Here is a 19,155-nt window from a genome sequence, read left to right as displayed (position 1 = left end):
CAAATTCTGGTAGTTTACTGGTAAACTTAGAAAGTTTCCAGTAATATACCCTCTCTTTGCAACCCTAGTCCTGTCGTTCCCCCACTCATGTTCTCTCGCTCTCTTGCTTTCTCTCTCCCCTCTTTCTCATCTCTCTCTGTCCTCTCTGTCTTGTACTCCTTCCACTCGTGCTCTTCTGTATATGTTCATTCATCTTATGCTCAGTGAGGCTTCAGAGGGTCAGCACTGGATTCAAAACTCTGTATTACACATTCATTGACTACAGTCGGATGTAACTTTCAATTTCATTCACAAATCTATTCTAACATCTTGTATTGATTGGATTTGTAGAAAAATACCATTTACAAATCTATAAACGGTGGGATTGTTTGAAAACAGTAAATTAATTAGGGAATGCAGATGGGTCGTTCCACGAAAAGAGTGCCTTTTGCGTCCATTTGATATTTTAAGTAGAGCTTGTGCACCAATATTGAGTTTTAAAAGCCTGTTATATTTAATGAAGTGCCCTTCAATATAGACCACATCGAGAATTCAAAAAATCTGCAAAATTCTGCATTGTGACATGTCCTTTCGCGAACCCTCTGTGACTTCTAGGAAGATTTTAACCCACTTACCCCCAAATGTCTCCCAAGTTTTCATCATCATTGTAAAGCCCTAGTTATTTTGTTGTTTGACAAATTCATTTCTGAAGATAATTATTTATTTAGTGTAATTAGTGATTAATTTACATCTGTCCCTCATTTTGAGGTCAACCCTGTTACGTGAGGTGAACTCTCGTTTTAATATGGTGAAACTATTCCTTTAAAAATATTTTTTTCAAAAGAAACATTGAACTTCTAATAGTCAAATCATAGTGTAAAAGCAGGTGAGCTGGTTCTACTCTTTTTGGCCATTTTCAAAACTGAGCGGGTCGAGCATAACGCGTCAACCCTGTTACCCATAGATAGACAGGCTAGAAATGTTTTAACAATTTACATTTTGGGGGGGAAGCTTTCATTCAATTGCCACTCCCTGTTGCACACAACAAGCTTCAATTCCCCCTGTCAAAAAGGGGATTTATGGCTGATTTAAGATGAAATCATCAACCCTGTTACTTTATTTGGCACTTAATAGGCACTTACTATAGTATTATTTTTTTATTGAACCTCTTGATGGGAAAACATGTTTTTTAGGTTGAACATGTGCTCTTTATGATTTTTTAAAACAATTAGGTGAAATCAAACTGTTTTTTTTTAACCAAGTTACACTTATCAAAAGGCACCGAATTGGTGGAACGACCCAGTTGCTAGCCTCTGAGTTCCTTGGCTTTTTTCTATTCTTAGGATTTTTTTATCAATGTTTTGTCTTACCTTTCTTTACTGTTGCTCTCCCTTTATGTTGGTCTCTCTCTATGGCCTTGTAAAGACAAAGACATTCCGCCTGTGACTGTGACGTCTTGCATGTCCCGCCTTTCTATCTTTTATAAGTCTGTGAAACAGACTTCTCGTCCTTCTAACTCCCGTAAGTCATCTCATGTTTATCACACTGTCTTCTCGCTCTCCATCTCTCTCTCTCTTCAATCTTCAATCTGTTTCGATAACCATTCGTTTTTATGCACTCAGACAACATATTTTAGCTGTCACTTATTTAAAAGTGTATGAATAAGTAGCTTAACTGGACAGAGAATATGATTTTCAAATGATAGTCACATGGAGGAATGGGGAAAATAAATCAATTATTGACAGCCTTTAATATCTATCAGCTCAGTTAAAAAGCTGCTCATACCATAGTTACTTGCCTCAGACTTTTCAGCACTATGCACGTCTTAAGCTCTCTTTGAGGCTAGATGACGGTGAGCAGCAGTCTTCACTGTAGAGAACACGTTGGTCTAAGACATGTCTTTTCTCCACAGCTCTGTGATAACGACACGTTGGTCTTAGACATGTTTGTTCTCTACAGCTCTGTGATAACAACACGTTGGTGTAAGTCATGTCTGTTCTCCACAGCTCTCGGTGATAACAACCATGGAAACAACGCTTTAGAGGAGAAAAGCAACAAATCACCAACGTCAGGTAAAAATGTCATTCTCCATTACTGGATAATACAACAACAAAAAAATCTACCCTTTTCTTGAAGAAGTACAAATTAGATTGTTTGATGTATCTATTTACTGGCTGCTTTTGGGTATCAATTCAGTAAAGGAGTGTTGAAAGGGTTGATGTCCACTAACGTGTCAACTGAAGTGTTGTTGTTGCCATATACAGTAGGCTCTACGTCACCCACCAATTCAGACGATGAACACAAACAGCAAAGGTTCATAGAGAAGGGTACTGTATTACATTGATAAATCTACAAGATCTACAGAGCTTCATTCTTACCAAATGTTCTGGCCGTCGGCAATGCAATGCAATTTTACATTTGCCTTTGTCTTTTTAAAACGCATTTGCAGTGAAATCCAAAAGCAGGCGGTTTTCCAAGACGGTTGCCAATGACTTTGGTAGTGTATGATCCCTGTGTTATAAACTCTACTGCTTTCTCTCTTACCGACTTCACTGGGCTTCTAACCAAGGCTGTGCTCTAATCCAACGTGCTAATGATGATGATGGAGAAGATGCACGCTCTCAATCTGTGGGTTCTTGTTGTCAATCACAAGGTGGCTGATGGTCTATCAAAAATTATCCTCTGCACTTTGTCAAATGGACGATAGATAGAGGGGTCTCCACATGTCTCTCTTAGGATGTAATTTACTATGCGTTTTGCACTAGAGTAAAATCACAGTAGCACATGTTCTCTCTAAAGGGAATAAAATGTGAAATAAAGATCACAAAACTTTTTGCAAAATCACTCAAATCTACAAGAGGTGCACATTTTCACTGGTTCAAACGTATAGTAATTCTGATTATTAATCTCATACTAATTTCTAACAAATTTGAGGTATTGGGAATGTGGCAATGTTCATCAATAGAATAACGTAATATTTGGTTTAACAAAAAATATACATATTTTTATTACAGGACCTTGGTACTTGAGTTGAATGATTTTTCCTCTCTCTCCTTTCCAGTCTTCCATTGTAACAATAACCAGAATTCAATCTCTTGTTCTTGTCTACCTCTTGCTTTGTTTGACATTACAGGCTGTGTGTATGATAATGCTAGGCTCGTGTTGACTGTGTGAGAGAGGGCACTTACTTCTCTCCTCATAGCCTGGCTGTTAGGCATGATGCACTCAATAACCAGCTGCCTCTGAGTATAAATGCTAATTCTACATTCTCCTCTCATGCTTTTTGCCAATGAATGACAGATGACAAATTGCTGAAAGCGATCAAAACAAGTAGCATTTTAAATGGCCAGTTTAAAAATGTTAAGGGAGATCAATGCGTTTGACATTCATTTAGCTTGTATTAATTTGTAAAGAGTTATAATTTATTAATTTGTTCTTGCAGCCAAGATGTCAAGGAAAATTAGCTCGCCTACGGATCAAAAGACAGACCTGGGTAAGCCCTTATAACTTAGTGTTGTTTACATTCCCTGGTAGCCCTTTGACTTTTCAGGTGCTGTTCCATTCCCACTTCTAAATTACCACAAACTTTCCTTACATTTTCAATGTTCATAAATGTTGGTTTGTTTGTGAGAGTGGTAGCCTACATAAGGAGAATGCTTATGTAGGCTGCCAAATGTTGGTTTGTTTGTGAGAGTGTAGCCCTAGCCTGGTTGAACCAGCCTGATAGCTGCGTTTACCATTACAACAGAATTGTGTGCTATCGCACGATCAGGCTTGTTCCACCAGGCTAAACCTAACCAGTAAGAAAGACACTGTGAATGTGCAAAATTGAAATGCTGTTATCTTGTAATCTGGTAAACTGAGACACGTACTCTCTGTTTGCCCTCGTCCTCTCTGAGCAGAGGAGAGGGTGCGACGCCAGCACTCTCTCCCATATAAGAAGCGCTTTTATTGTATGAAGGAGGGCAAGGAGCCCAGGAAGTCTCTTTCCCAACAAAGGACTCTCTCAGTCCCTGACGTCACTGAGTGGACCAGGCATGGGGTCTGCATCTGAAATGGCACCCTATTTTCTATATAGTGCACTACTTTTGACCAGGGCCCACATAGGGCTCTGGTCAAAAGTAGTGCACTGTATAGGGAATAGGGTGCCATTGACTTGGGCTGCAGTGGGAAAACTTGTACTGGTACTAACCCCCACCACTTCTGCTAAGGCCTCCTGTTAGCTGTTTGTGAACTTTGAACATTAACGCCAACTGTCTCACTGACTGACTTGTTGGTTCCCTTGTTTTGTTTTTGAGGAAGTTCTTCAGTTACTGTCTGCACTCAGTGTTGAAAATCCTGATTTTCTTGTTTATTTCTCTGAAACGTGTGTTGAATGCAGCAATGTGTTTGACACAGAGATGGATAATGATCACTACTTGGAAATAACCTGTTTTTGCATGGACATTATCATTGAGGGCTTTCACCATTTTTAAGCAGTCAACTGGGTGGGACTTCCTATGGGTTAAGGAAGGATCACATTCCATCCAGGTCACCAGAAGGGATGAGACATTAAACTCGTGAGCAAACGTTCCATAACTGCATGTGGCAGTAAATCGCCAACCTTGGCTTCATAACTGTTCAAACAACACACTCCAGGTGGCAGTTTGCACCCTTTTAGTTTGTTTACCAACTCATAGAAGTAGTAGAAGAAAAATGGACTACTTCAAAATGGAGATGGCCTCAATGGGGCTGCCCCCGCTCTCACAGACACCATAATGGGACAGACACAAAGATGAGTCATCTATGGTTTGACATGTTTTTCCCATGCTATTCAAACTGCCACTCATACTGTAGTAAAGTAATGCCCCTTCCTGTCTCAAGTGAGGTACTGCATACGGTATGGATTTTTTTGACGTTTCACATTGAGAATACACTTTCTTTGGGTAATTGGCCAGGGTTCTACTGTAGGTGAATTAGGCACTGAACTTATTTGTCAAAATGTTTTCACATATTTGTTGTTTTGGAATCAAAATTAACACGATCTCTGGTAATCTCTTAATGATAAAAGGCCATGTGGTTTCTCTGGAATTGTCTTTATTTTGTGCTACTGTAGTTGGGTAGGTGTTTCATGTGCTGCTCCTTGTGTGCATTGTGAAGAAATGTGATGGTTTCTCATTCTCTCTAGCTTGGATGTACCTCTGTATAACTAACTTGCTCATAAGACAATGCAGGACTTCTCCTGAATTTCAGAGCATCTACATGAAGTACACAGATCTAACCTTCCGTTGGTGTGTCCAAGGATTATTAACCACTCCTATTTTCCTTTTCCTACTAAATCAAAGTATCCACTTTCGTATTATCCCTCACTTCCCCTCTCTCTATTTGTCCTCTGTGGGCCACCATCCAGATGCCAAGGACAGGTTGTTCAGCCGCTCGAGGAGCTCCAGTGTGACCAGTATAGAGCGGGAGTCCCGCGAGGCCATCTCCTCCTTCCACTTCAGTGAGAGTTTCCCCAGGAAGACAGACAGCAGTGGCAGCCCCAGCCTGTGGGTGGGCACTACCCAGGGCACTGTTCTGGCCCTGGCTCTAATCCTGCCACCCACAGGGGACCAGAGGCTTCAGCAACCTGTCAGAGTATCATCTTGTGGTAAGCGTGCTTGCTGATATGAGCTAGGCTTGCGTCCAAAATTGCACCCTATTCCATGTAGTGCACTACTTTTGACAATGGCCCATAGGGCAGCCATGGTAAGTTTTAATGACAAGACAATGAATGGTGCTCAGGAAGCCAATCCAACTTTTCAGGTCTCAGAGAAGGTTAATTATTCACACGAGCCGGTTCACTGAACCATCTCTGTGATGTAAGCAGAAGCATTACCACCACCCTCATTGTGCCGAATCTGGATGTAACTGGAAGGAATAGCTTGCGGCCACCAATGTTTCTTTGCCCCCTGTAGCTCAGTTGGTAGAGCATGGCGCTTGCAACGCCAGGGTTGTGGGTTCGTTTCCCACGGGGGGCCAGTATGTAAATGTATGCTCTCACTAACTGTAAGGTCGCTCTGGATAAGAGCGTCTGGTAAATGACAAAACATTTTAATGTAAAAAAATTAAAGCAGTGGTTCCCAAACTGGTGTTTGGGGACCCCTAGTGGTGTACAATGTTACTGCAGGTTATCAGCAAATTATATATTAACACAAATATATACAGTGCATTCGGAAAGTATTCAGACCCCTTCCCTTTTTCCACATTTTGTTACGTTAAAGCCTTATTCTAAAATGGATTAAATTTTTAAAAAATCCTCAATCTACCTACACACAATACCCCATAATGACAAAGCGGAAACAGGTTTTTAGAAATGTTAGCAAATTTAAAAAAGTTAGAAACGGATACCTTTATTTACATAAGTATTCAGACACTTTGCTATGAGACTGGAAATTGAGCTCAGGTGCATCCTGTTTCCATTGATCATCCTTGAGATGTTTCTACAACTTGATTGGAGTCCACCTGTGGTAAATTCAATTGATTGGAAATGATTTGGAAAAGCACACACCTGTCTATATAAGATCCCACAGTTGACAGTGCATGTCAGAGCAAAAACCAAGCCATGAGGTCGAAGGAATTGTCCGTAGAGCTCCGAGACAGGATTGTGTCGAGGCACAGATCTGGGGAAGGGTACCAAAAAATGTCTGCAGCGTTGAAGGTCCCCAAGAACACAGTGGCCTCCATCATTCTTAAATGGAAGAAGTTTGAAACCACCAAGACTCTTCCTAGAGCTGGCCACCCAGCCAAACTGAGCAATCGGGGGAGAAGGGCCTTGGTCAGGGAGGTGACCAAGAACCTGATGGTCACTCTGACAGAGCTCCAGAGTTCCTTTGTGGAGATGGGAGAAGCTTCCAGAAGGACAACCATCACTGCAGCACTCCACCAATCAGGTCTTTATGGTAGAGTGGCCAAACGGAAGCCACTCCTCAGTAAAAGACACATGACAGCCTGCTTGGAGTTTGCCAAAAGGCACCTAAAGGACTCTCAGACCATGAAAAACAAGATTCTCTGGTCTGATGAAACCAAGATTGAACTCTTTGGCCTGAATGCCAAGCGTTACATCTGGAGGAAACCTGGCACCATCCCTACAGTGAAGCATGGTGGTGGCAGCATCATCCTGTGGGGATGTTTTTCAGCGGCAGGGACTGGGAGACTTGTCAGGATTGAGGGAAAGAGCAAAGTACAGAGAGATCCTTGATGAAAACCTGCTCCAGAGAGCTCAGGGCCTCAGACTGGGGTGAAGGTTCACCTTCCAACAGGACAATGACCCTAAGCACACAGCCAAGACAACGCAGGAGTGGCTTCAGGACAAGTCTCTGAATGTCCTTGAGTGGCCCAGCCAGAGCCCGGACTTGAACCCGATCAAACATCTCTTTTTGTTTGTCATTATGGGGTATTGTGTGTAGATTGAGGGGAAAAAACACTTTTCTCCATTTAATCAATTTTAGAATAAGGCTGTAACATAACAAAATGTGGAAAAAGTCAAAGGGTCCGAATGCACTGTAATATACGAATGTTTTTTTTTTGCATTAGTTTGTTTGCATTAGAGAAGGAAGGCGTGAGAAACTTCCTCAGAGGTCTAACCTGTCTCTATTGTCCAGGTACTCCGATCAGACTATTGTGTAGCATAGCTCATAAAGCATTATAAATGTGCTTACAGTGGGGAGAACAAGTATTTGATACACTGCCGATTTTGCAGGTTTTCCTACTTACAAAGCATGTAGAGGTCTGTAATATTTATCATAGGTACACTTCAACTGTGAGAGATGGAATCTAAAACAAAAATCCAGAAAATCACATTGTATGATTTTTAAGTGATTAATTTGCATTTTATTGCATGACATAAGTATTTGATCACCAACCAACCAGTAAGAATTCCGGCTCTCACAGACCTGTTAGTTTTTCTTTAAGAAGCCCTCCTGTTCTCCACTCATTACCTGTATTAACTGCACCTGTTTGAACTTGTTACCTGTATAAAAGACACCTGTCCACACACTCAATCAAACAGACTCCAACCTCTCTACAATGGCCAAGACCAGAGAGCTGTGTAAGGACATCAGGGATAAAATTGTAGACCTGCACAAGGCTGGGATGGGCTACAGGACAATAGGCAAGCAGCTTGGTGAGAAGGCAACAACTGTTGGCGCAATTATTAGAAAATAGAAGAAGTTCAAGATGATGGTCAATCATCCTCGGTCTGGGGCTCCATGCAAGATCTCACCTCGTGGGGCATCAATGATCATGAGGAAGGTGAGGGATCAGCCCAGAACTACACGGCAGGACCTGGTCAATGACCTGAAGAGAGCTGGGACCACAGTCTCAAAGAAAACCATTAGTAACACACTACGCCGTCATGAATTAAAATCCTGCAGCGCACGCAAGGTCCCCCTGCTCAAGCCAGCGCATGTCCAGGCCCGTCTGAAGTTTGCCAATGACCATCTGGATGATCCAGAGGAGGAATGGGAGAAGGTCATGTGGTCTGATGAGACAAAAATAGAGCTTTTTGGTCTAAACTCCACTCGCCGTGTTTGGAGGAAGAAGAAGGATGAGTACAACCCCAAGAACACCATCCCAACCGTGAAGCATGGAGGTGGAAACATCATTCTTTGGGGATGCTTTTCTGCAAAGTTGACAGGACGACTGCACCGTATTGAGGGGAGGATGGATGGGGCCATGTATCGCGAGATCTTGGCCAACAACCTCCTTCCCTCAGTAAGAGCATTGAAGATGGGTTGTGGCTGGGTCTTCCAGCATGACAACGACCTGAAACACACAGCCAGGGCAACTAAGGAGTGGCTCCGTAAGAAGCATCTCAAGGTCCTGGAGTGGCCTAGCCAGTCTCCAGACCTGAACCCAATAGAACATCTTTGGAGGGAGCTGATAGTCCGTATTGCCCAGCGACAGCCACGAAATCTGGAGTAGGTCTGTATGGAGGAGTGGGCCAAAATCCCTCCTGCAGTGTGTGCAAACCTGGTCAAGACCTACAGGAATAGTATGATCTCTGTAATTGCAAACAAAGGTTTATGTACCAAATATTAAGTTCTGTTTTTCTGATGTATCAAATACTTATGTCATGCAATAAAATGCAAATTAATTACTTAAAAATCATACAATGTGATTTTCTGGATTTTTGAAAAATTACAGACCTCTACATGCTTTGTAAGTAGGAAAACCTGCAAAATCGGCAGTGTATCAAATACTTGTTCTCTCCACTGTATAATGCATTATGAAGCGAAAGATCTAACTTGTCTCTCTGTCCTCAAGGTACTCTGGTCAGACTAAAAGGAGCTATCCTGACCATGGCTTTCCTTGACTCCCTTGGGGCGGTCCTCCCCCCTTCCTACGAGCCGTGGTCGGAGCCCAACCCTCCGGACGAGGAGAAGGAGAAGGTGAGGAGGCGCCGGCCGGCCTCCCCACCCCCCACCCAGGAGGGTCAGGACAGCCAGTATGCTGTGGTGTGCTCAGAGAAACAGGCCAAGGTGGTGGGCCTTCCCTCCCAGTCCTGCTTCTTCAAACACAACATCACAGAGAGCTCCTTCGTGCTGAGAGCTGACGTGGTGCAGATGGCTGCTGGACTCTGCCTCGCCTGCTTCTGTGCTAATGGACACATCATGACTCTGAGGTACTCTTAAAGGCCCAGTCTGTGGTACTGTATGTACTCTGAGGTACTCTTACTGTAACACAGACCTCTGGTGCTCTCTATGGCTGATTGTGGCAGATGTTGTATACTACACTGTCTACTTCAGGGCATTCATACTGTTTGTGTCTCTTGCTCTATCTTCTTCCCGCTCCCTCTCCTTCGCTCCCTTCCAGTCTACCCAGTCTCAGACCACTCCTGGATGTGAACTACCTTCCCCTGACTGACATGAGGATAGCCCGGACCTTGTGCTTCTCCAACCTGGGCCAGGCCATGTACCTCACATCCCCCACCGAGATACAGAGGATCACATACAGCCAGGAGACCTGCGACAATCTACAGGTACGTGTGTGTGAGTGTGAGTGAGTGACAGAGATATCACGTTTTGTGTTTGTGTGTATGATAAATACTGAAGTTATTTTTGACACGTACTGTTACATCGGCATCTTCTCTAGGAAATGATGGGAGAGTTGTTTACACCGATAGAGACGCCTGAGGCTCCTAACAGAGGTTTCCTCAAGGGCCTGTTTGGGGGAGGAGCTCAGTCCCTGGATAGAGAAGACCTGTGTGAGTATCATCCCCACAGTACACCTCACCTTCAATGTAAAACTGTGTTCTCATTTAACTGTGACTGACATTCTAGAGCATTTTTAGGGCACATCTGATTTATTTGCACATAGATTATGCCATACAATATGTTTGGCATATGTTTATTAATGGCACATTCTTATTAGACATTTAGACCAAAGCCAAACCCCATTCTTACATGATCTGTACCATAATATTAACAGAGTAAGTCTGATTCCCGATGTTGACACTGCCTGGGACTATTTTTATTTGAAATTTGTGTCCATTTGTGATAAGCAATCCTAATGTATCCTCTGGCCTTCCTGACCATTTAATGATGGATTCTAATGAAGTGAATGATAAAGCCGATATTGTAGGGTTTTTTAACAAGCACTTCATATCTGCTGGTTCAGCTTTTGATAATGGTGGGGCCCAGGCCTCTAATGTAAGCTCTGTTACAGTAAACTATGATATAGGCCCTTGTGAACCATTTAAACTTTGAGCCTGTTTCTTATGCTGAGGTCTATAAAGCACTAAAGGCAATAGACACTAAAAAGTCTGCAGGTCCAGACAACCTGGATCTCTACCTCTTAAAGATAGCAGCTGGTATTATTACTGAACCTGTGGCACACATTTTCAACTTGAGTCTCTTAAACCAATTCCATACCCAGCATTTGGAAATCAGCTTATGTCCTCCCACTGCTAAAGGATGGAGATCCCTCAGATGTTAATAACTATCATTTTATCTTCAAACTCCCTATCCTGGCCAAAGTCTATGAATCCCTAGTGAACTCACACTTCTTAATTGAAAATAACATACTGAGCAGGGTTTAGTCTGGCTTTAGATCAGGGCACCACAACTGCAGCTATGGCAGTGGCAAATGACATCATAAATGCACTTGATAAAAAGCAACATTGTGCTGCTCTGTTTGTTGATTTATCAAAGGCCTTTGATTCAGTTGACCATGAATTGTTGCTAGCTAGACTCAGTAACATTGGTCTCAGTGAAGGGGCAGTAGATTGGTTTAGGAACTATCTTTCTGACAGAACACAATGTGTATATGCTGACAATCACAAGTCTAGATTTCTTGAGATTAATAGAGGTGTGCCCCAGGGTTCCATTTTAGCTCCTGTGTTGTTTTATTAATGATTTGGGAAATGGGATGCAACCAGCAAAGTTGCAGATGATACAGTCATATATTCATGTGCTCCTTCTCTGGTTCAGGCTGTTGAAGAGCTCCAGACTGCTTTTCAGTCACTGCAGACCTCCCTTTATGGTCTCAAACTGGTCTTGAATGTACAAAAAAACAAATTAATTACCTTTACCAGAGCTCACACTCAGCCAGAGAAGGTTAGCATTGTCACATCTGGTGGCTTATCCATTGAAAAAGTGTCATCCTACAAATACCTAGGTATATAGTTGGATGACAAGTTGTCCTTTTAAAGTTCATATGGATAACCTTGTGAGGAAGCTTAAATTGAAATTGGGTTTTTATTTTGGTAATAAGGCTTGCTTCCCGCTTATGGCTAGAAAGAAGCTTGTTCGGGCCACTTTTCTCTCTGTAATTGATTATGGTGACTTGTTGTATATGCATGCAGCCTCCTCTGTCTTACAGGGACTGGACTCTGTTTATCATGCATCCTTTTGCTTTATTACAAATGCCAAGTCACTCACCCACCATTGGACCTTGTACCAAATGGTGGGTTGGACCTCACTTTATATGCGCAGAAAGCTACATTTGTATGTGTTCATCTACAAAGCCCTTTTGGGTAAACTCCCTCTTTACCTCTGTAGTCTGGTCTCCTTCACCACCAGCGGTTACCATACCCGGTCTGTTAGGTGGTTGCTACTTAAAGTCCCCAGGACATTTACAGTATTAGGCAAGACTGCATTCTCGTATTGTGCACCAGAGACATGGAATAGTCTACAATCCATGTTTCATCTAGATATGTTAGTGCCAATGAATGAATTTACAATTTTGATGGGAGACTCTGTTAGAGGAGTGTAAATGCTTTTTTTAGGCTGGATCATGTTGTATTGTTGTATGTTTTAATTCTGTAATGTATTGATTTGTTGCTGCCTTCTTGGCCAGGTCTCCCTTGAAAAAGAGACCCTAGGTCTCAATGGGCTTTTCCTGGTTAAATAAAGGTTAAATAATAGAGATAATGGCATTGCAATGAAAAAGCCTGTTTTGTTGGCACACCTTGGTTTCTCTCCTTTTCTCCTCGACAGTTGGTGAGACGGCGGCGGGTAAGGCATCTCGTAGCCTGGCGCAGCACATCCCTGGGCCCCAGGGCATGGAGGGCATGAAGGGGGCAGCCTCGGGAGTGGTGGGGGACCTGGCCCGTGCCCGGATAGCCCTGGACGAGAGGGGGCAGAAACTGGGCGAGCTGGAGGACAGAACCGCAGCCATGATGGCCAGCGCTGACTCCTTCTCTAAACACGCTCATGATGTAGGGCATATCCACATGGTCATCTGTGAGGAGCAAACCTGGGTTCAACTAGTATTTGTTTGATTGATTCTGCCTTGAGTGCACGATGGACAGGGTTTTCACTTTCGAGCTCAATGAAGCTCAGCTAAAGTATTTGAAAGAAAATGAATACTACCTGAACCCAGGTCTGATGAGAAGCCTGCCTTCTGTGACAGTGTTTTCAATATACACTACCGTTCAAAAGTTTGGGGTCACTTAGAAAATGTCCTTGTTTTCTATGAAAACATACATGAAATTAGTTTGAATAGGAAATATAGCAAAATGCATAAGAAATGTAGTCATTGACAAGGTTAGAAATAATGATTTTTAATTGAAATAATAATTGTGTCCTTCAAACTTTGCTTTCGTCAAAGAATCCTCCATTTGCAGCAATTACAGCCTTGCAGACCTTTGGCATTCTAGTTGTCAATTTGTTGAGGTAATCTGAAGAGATTTCACCCCATGCTTCATGAAGCACCTTCCACAAGTTGGATTGGCTTGATGGGCACTTACGTACCATACGGTCAAGCTGCTCCCACAACAGCTCAATAGGGTTGAGATCCGGTGACTGTGCTGGCCACTCCATTATAGACAGAATACCAGCTGACTTCTTCTTCCCTAAATAGTTATTGCATAGTTTGGAGCTGTGCTTTGGGTCATTGTCCTGTTGTAGGAGGAAATTGGCTCCAATCAAGCGCCGTCCACAGGGTATGGCATGGCGTTGCAAAATGGAGTGATAGCCTTCCTTCTTCAAGATCCCTTTTACCCTGTCCAAATCTCCCACTTTACCACCACCAAAGCACCCCCAGACCATCACAATGCCTCCACCATGCTTGACAGATGGCATCAAGCACTCCTCCAGCATCTTTTCATTTGGTCTGCGTCTCACAAATGTTCTTCTTTGTGATCCGAACACCTCAAACTGAATAGTCTGTCCATTACACTTTTTTCCAATCTTCCTGTCCAGTGTCTGTGTTCTTTTGCCCATCATAATCTTTTATTTTTATTGGACAGTCTGAGATATGGCTTTTTCTTTGCAACTCTGCCTAGGTCAGCATCCCGGAGTCGCCTCTTCACTGTTGACGTTGAGACTGGTGTTTTGCGGGTACTATTTAATGAAGCTGCCAGTTGAGGACCTATGAGGCGTCTGTTTCTCAAACTAGACACTAATGTATTTGTCCTCTTGCTCAGATGTGCACCGGGGCCTCCAACTCCTTTCTATTCTGGTTAGAGCCAGTTTGCGCTGTTCTGTGAAGGGAGTAGTACACAGCGTTGTATGAGATCTTCAGTTTCTTGGCAATTTCTCGCATGGAATAGCCTTCATTTCTCAGAACAAGAATAGACTGCCGAGTTTCAGAAGAAAGTTATTTGTTTCTGGCCATTTTGAGCCTGTAATCGAACCCACAATTGCTGATGCTCCAGATACTCAACTAGTCTCAAGACGGCCAGTTGTATTGCTTCTTTAATCAGCACAACAGTTTTTAGCTGTGCTAACATAATTGCAAAATGGATTTCTAATGATCAATTAGCCTTTTAAAATGATCAACTTGGATTAGCAAACACAACGTGCCATTGGAACACAGGACTGATGGTTGCTGATAATGGGCCTCTGTACACCTATGTAGATATTCCATTAACAACCAGCCGTTTCCAGCTACAATAGCCATTTACAACATTAACAATGTCTACATTGTATTTCTGATCAAGTTGATATTTTAATGGACAAAAATATTGATTTTCTTTCAAAAATAAGGACATTTCTAAGTGACCCCAAATCTTTGAACAGTAGTGTACAGTTGAAGTCGGAAGTTTACATACACTTAGGTTGGAGTCATTAAAACTCGTTTTTCAACCACTCCACACATTTCTTGTTAACAAACTATAGTTTTGGCAAGTCGGTTAGGACATCTACTTTGTGCATGACACAAGTAATTTTTCAAACAATTGTTACAGACAGATTATTTTACTTATAATTCACTGTATCACAATTCCAGTGGGTCAGAAGTTTACGTACACTAAGTTGACTGTGCCTTTAAACAGCTTGGAAAATTCCAGAAAATGATGTCATGGCTTTAGAAGCTTCTGATAGGCTAATTTACATCATTTGAGTCAATTGGAGGTGTACCTGTGAATGTATTTCAAGGCCTACCTTTCAACTCAGTGCCTCTTTACTTGACATCATGGGAAAATCAAAATAAATCAGCCAAGACCTCAGAAAAATAATTGTAGACCTCCACAAGTCTGGTTCATCCTTGGGAGCAATTTCCAAACGCCTGAAGGTACCACGTTCATCTGTACAAACAATAGTACGCAAATATAAACATCATGGGACCACGCAGCCGTCATACCGCTCAGGAAGGAGACGCTTTCTGTCTCCTAGAGATGAACGTACTTTGGTGCGAAAAGTGCAAATCAATCCCAGAACAACAGCAAAGGACCTTGTGAAGATGCTGGAGGAAACAGGTACAAAAGTATCTATATCCACAGTAAAACGAGTCCTATATCGACATAACCTGAAAAGCCGCTCAGCAAGGAAGAAGTCACTGCTCCAAAACCGCCATAAAAAAAGGCAGACTACGGTTTGCAACTGCACATGGGGACAAAGATTGTACTTTTTGGAGAAATATCCTCTGGTCTGATGAAACAAAAATAACTGTTTGGCCATAATGACCATCATTATGTTTGGAGGAAAAAGGGGGTCGATTGCAAGACGAAGTACTCCATCCCAACCGTGAAGCACGGGGGTGGCAGCATCATGCTGTGGGGGTGCTTTGCTGCAGGAGGGACTGGTGCACTTCACAAAATAGATGGCATCATGAGGAAGGAAAATTATGTGGATATATTGAAGCAACATCTCAAGACATCAGTCAGGAAGTTCAAGCTTGGTCGCAAATGGGTCTTCCAAATGGACAATGACCCCAAGCATACTTCCAAAGTTGTGGCAAAATGGCTTAAGGACAACAAAGTCAAGGTATTGGAGTGGCCATCACAAAGCCCTGACCTCAATTCTATAGAACATTTGTGGGCAGAACTGATAAAGCGTGTGCGAGCAAGGAGGCCTACAAACCTGACTCAGTTACACCAGCTCTTTCAGGAGGAATGGGCCAGAACTCACCCAATTTATTGTGGGAAGCTTGTGGAAGGCTACCCAAAATGTTTGACCCAAGTTAAACAATTTAAAGGCAATGTTACCAAATACTAATTGAGTGTATGTAAACTTCTGACCAACTGGGAATGTGATGAAATAAATAAAAGCTGAAATAAATCACTCTACTATTATTCTGACATTTCACATTCTTAAAATAAAGTGGTGATCCTAACTGACCTAAGACAGGGAATTTTTACTGGGATTAAATTCCAGGAATTGTGAAAAATTGACTTTAAATGTTTTTGGCTAAGGTGTATGTAAATATATATATACAGTGAGGGGAAATAAGTATTTGATCCCCTGCTGATTTTGTACGTTTGCCCACTGACAAAGACATGATCAGTCTATAATTTTAAATGGTAGGTTTATTTGAACAGTGAGAGACAAAATAACAACAAAAATCCAGAAAAACGCATGTCAAAAATGTTATAAATTGATTTGCATTTTAATGAGGGAAATAAGTATTTGACCCCTCTGCAAAACATTACTTAGTACTTAGGGCAAAACCCTTTCCACCTCCATGTTTGACGGTGGAGATGTTGTTCTTGGGGTCATAGGCAGCATTCCTCCTCCTCCAAACACGGCGAGTTGAGTTGATTCCAAAGAGCTTGATTTTGGTCTCATCTGACCACAGCACTTTCACCCAGTTCTCCTCTGAATCATTCAGATGTTCATTGGCAAACTTCAGACGGGCCTGTATATGTGCTTTCTTGAGCAGGAGGACCTTGCGGGCGCTGCAGGATTTCAGTCCTTCACGGCGTAGTGTGTTACCAATTGTTTTCTTGGTGACTATGGTCCCAGCTGCCTTGAGATCATTGACAAGATCCTCCCGTGTAGTTCTGGGCTGATTCCTCACCGTTCTCATGATCATTGCAACTCCAAGAGGTGAGATATTGCATGGAGCCCCAGGCCGAGGGAGATTGACAGTTCTTTTGTGTTTCTTCCATTTGCGAATAATCGCACCAACTGTTGTCACCTTCTCACCAAGCTGCTTGGCGATGGTCTTGTAGCCCATTCCAGCCTTGTGTAGGTCTACAATCTTGTCCCTGACATCCTGGGAGAGCTCTTTGGTCTTGGCCATTGTGGAAAGTTTGGAATCTGATTGATTGATTGCTTCTGTGGACAGGTGTCTTTTATACAGGTAACAAACTGAGATTAGGAGCTTTCCCTTTAAGAGTGTGCTCCTAATCTCAGCTCGTTACCTGTATAAAAAGACACCTGGGAGCCAGAAATCTTTCTGATTGAGAGGGGGTCAAATACTTATTTCCCTCATTGAAATGCAAATCAATTTATAACATTTTTGACATGCGTTTTTCTGGATTTTTTTGTTGTTATTCTCTCTCACTGTTCAAATAATTATACCATTTAAAATTAGACTGATCATGTCTTTGTCAGTGGGCAAATGTACAAAATCAGCAGGGGATCAAATACTTTTTTCCCCTCACTGTGTGTGTATATATATAAATATATTACCTTTATTTTATGAGTACCGTACTCTCTCATCCTCTTCTCTTCCTTCTTTTTCTCTCTCAGATGATGCTGAAGTACAAAGATAAGAAGTGGTACCAGCTCTGATGGCAGCGAGAGGAGACAGTGGGACTCAGTTGTCTTCTTGCACCACTTCATCATCTACAGGAGATGCAGCTCCTTCTCCTCCTCCTCTTCTTCGAACAGACTGATGCTTTCTTCCTAGCAGCACAATAAAACACTCTGCATTACCTCAGTCACCTGGTTATCAATGAGGAGGAGTAGACTAACAGACAGATAGACAGACAGACAGGAAAGTTATTCTGGATGTTTCTTTCTAGGTCATCTGAAAGAGATTATGTTAATTTCCTTAACACACCAGATGAGAGGAGACTCAATGTATCGGGCCTGCTCCTATGTTTTATCGGTCATGTTCTCATCTGTTCAGCTGTTTTGTTGTCCAAGAGGTAAGACAATTCTACACAAAATTAGTACTGTTAGGTTACATGTGATTACCTGTGCAGTGTCCAGGTGAGGCGTTGTCTGCTCTTCAGTGTCAACCAATCACAATGGACCTCCAAGGGGAGTCTCCTGTGTGTGGAGGAAGCTCCATGGAAACCACAGTCAGTGGAGCCAGCTCTGCTCCTGAAATCCCAATATCTATAGCGATGGTTATGATAGGATGAATCAGCAATTGATTCACCCCCTCTGTGTTTCGTCTCAAGTCTTTGTTTTTTCTCTTCTGATTTACGTTTTCTTTCATGTGAGGCTTTGTTTGTCATCTTTATTTGAGACAGTTTTTGTTTTTCAGGAGTCCATCCAAGCACTTAATTAACCATGAGTTTATTAACAAGTTATATTGATGGTGTGATAGGTTATTATCTCTTCTCCTACTTACAGTAGGCCTGGTTATACGGTATCACGGTTAGTTTGCCTATCAGATTTGTTTTGAAGCAAGAAGTCAAATACTGCACAGTTCCCATGTTTGTTAACTGAAAGGTCTTTAAAAAAAAAAAAAAGTGTAATTTATCATGGAGAGTAAGTTATCAGCTGTTGTGTGTTCTCAGTGCAAACATTACAGGCTCTTACTGAACCCACTAGACAAAATGAGATCTACATTGATATGATCAAAACTTGAAGGATTAGTATGTTGAAAACACTTTGCAGTTTATACTGTATATAGTTCTATCTTACTAATAGAGGTATGGCCATAGAATGAAGTCAGTGCCAGTGTTGTTTTTTTGTTCTGGGCTCTGATTGGCTGAGACATGGAGTTGAGGTTAATGTTCTGGGCTCTGATTGGCTGAGACAGAGTTGAGGTTAATGTTCTGGGCTCTGATTGGTTGAGTCAGAGTTGAGGTTACTGTTCTGGGCTCTGATTGGTTGAGAGATAGTTGAGGGTAATGTACAACGGATTATGGAGAAGTTGCCCCTAGATGCTGATCTTGGGTCAGTTTAGCATTTTCCTCACTAATGGTTAGGATTGGGGGAGGGGATTCTAGCTGAACCTAGATCTGTACCTAGGGGAAACCTAAAGGCCTTCAACTCTTCCTCAACATACTAAACAATGTGGTAATATTGCATTACTGTATACAGGTTGGGTTACTCTCAGTCTTCTCACAATCCTTTGAGATACTGATTCTAATCTAACAATTTGTTTCATACCACTTGAATATAATTTTCTCTCATTGTTTATTCATTTTAAATAGTTTTTAATGTTTAGGAAAGAAAGCATGTCTGATCCATCACAAGGATACAGATATAGGTTAGCTGTCTTTGTATTCGTAGCGTCAGTAGAAGAAGTGACCAAGTGCCACTTAATGTGCAGTAAAACATTCATTGGTCATTATTCTCTGAATCAACC

The 19,155-nt window shown here is 42.1% G+C and overlaps 1 protein-coding gene across 2 annotated transcripts in view; it reads left to right on the top strand.

Annotated features, from left to right (window-relative positions):
* stxbp5b (syntaxin binding protein 5b (tomosyn)) overlaps window positions 1-18,296 on the top strand; it is a 49,612-nt gene extending 31,316 nt beyond the window's left edge. For both annotated transcript variants that reach the window (XM_084182536.1, XM_084182537.1), the window contains exons 19-28: window positions 1,986-2,051; window positions 2,244-2,306; window positions 2,429-2,476; window positions 3,422-3,472; window positions 5,369-5,608; window positions 9,265-9,622; window positions 9,814-9,979; window positions 10,093-10,204; window positions 12,438-12,658; window positions 17,358-18,296. In XM_084182536.1, the coding sequence (XP_084038662.1) occupies window positions 1,986-2,051; window positions 2,244-2,306; window positions 2,429-2,476; window positions 3,422-3,472; window positions 5,369-5,608; window positions 9,265-9,622; window positions 9,814-9,979; window positions 10,093-10,204; window positions 12,438-12,658; window positions 17,358-17,399 (1,367 nt within the window). In that variant the 3' untranslated portion in view covers window positions 17,400-18,296. The remainder of the gene's footprint in view (window positions 1-1,985; window positions 2,052-2,243; window positions 2,307-2,428; window positions 2,477-3,421; window positions 3,473-5,368; window positions 5,609-9,264; window positions 9,623-9,813; window positions 9,980-10,092; window positions 10,205-12,437; window positions 12,659-17,357) is intronic.
* The last annotated feature ends 859 nt before the right edge of the window (window positions 18,297-19,155 follow it).

This window comes from Coregonus lavaretus (assembly GCF_964263955.1).
Source record: "Coregonus lavaretus genome assembly, chromosome: 18".
Taxonomy (NCBI): domain Eukaryota; kingdom Metazoa; phylum Chordata; class Actinopteri; order Salmoniformes; family Salmonidae; genus Coregonus; species Coregonus lavaretus.
Note: the sequence above shows the minus strand (reverse complement) of the source record. Positions and strands in the feature narration are given on the sequence as shown.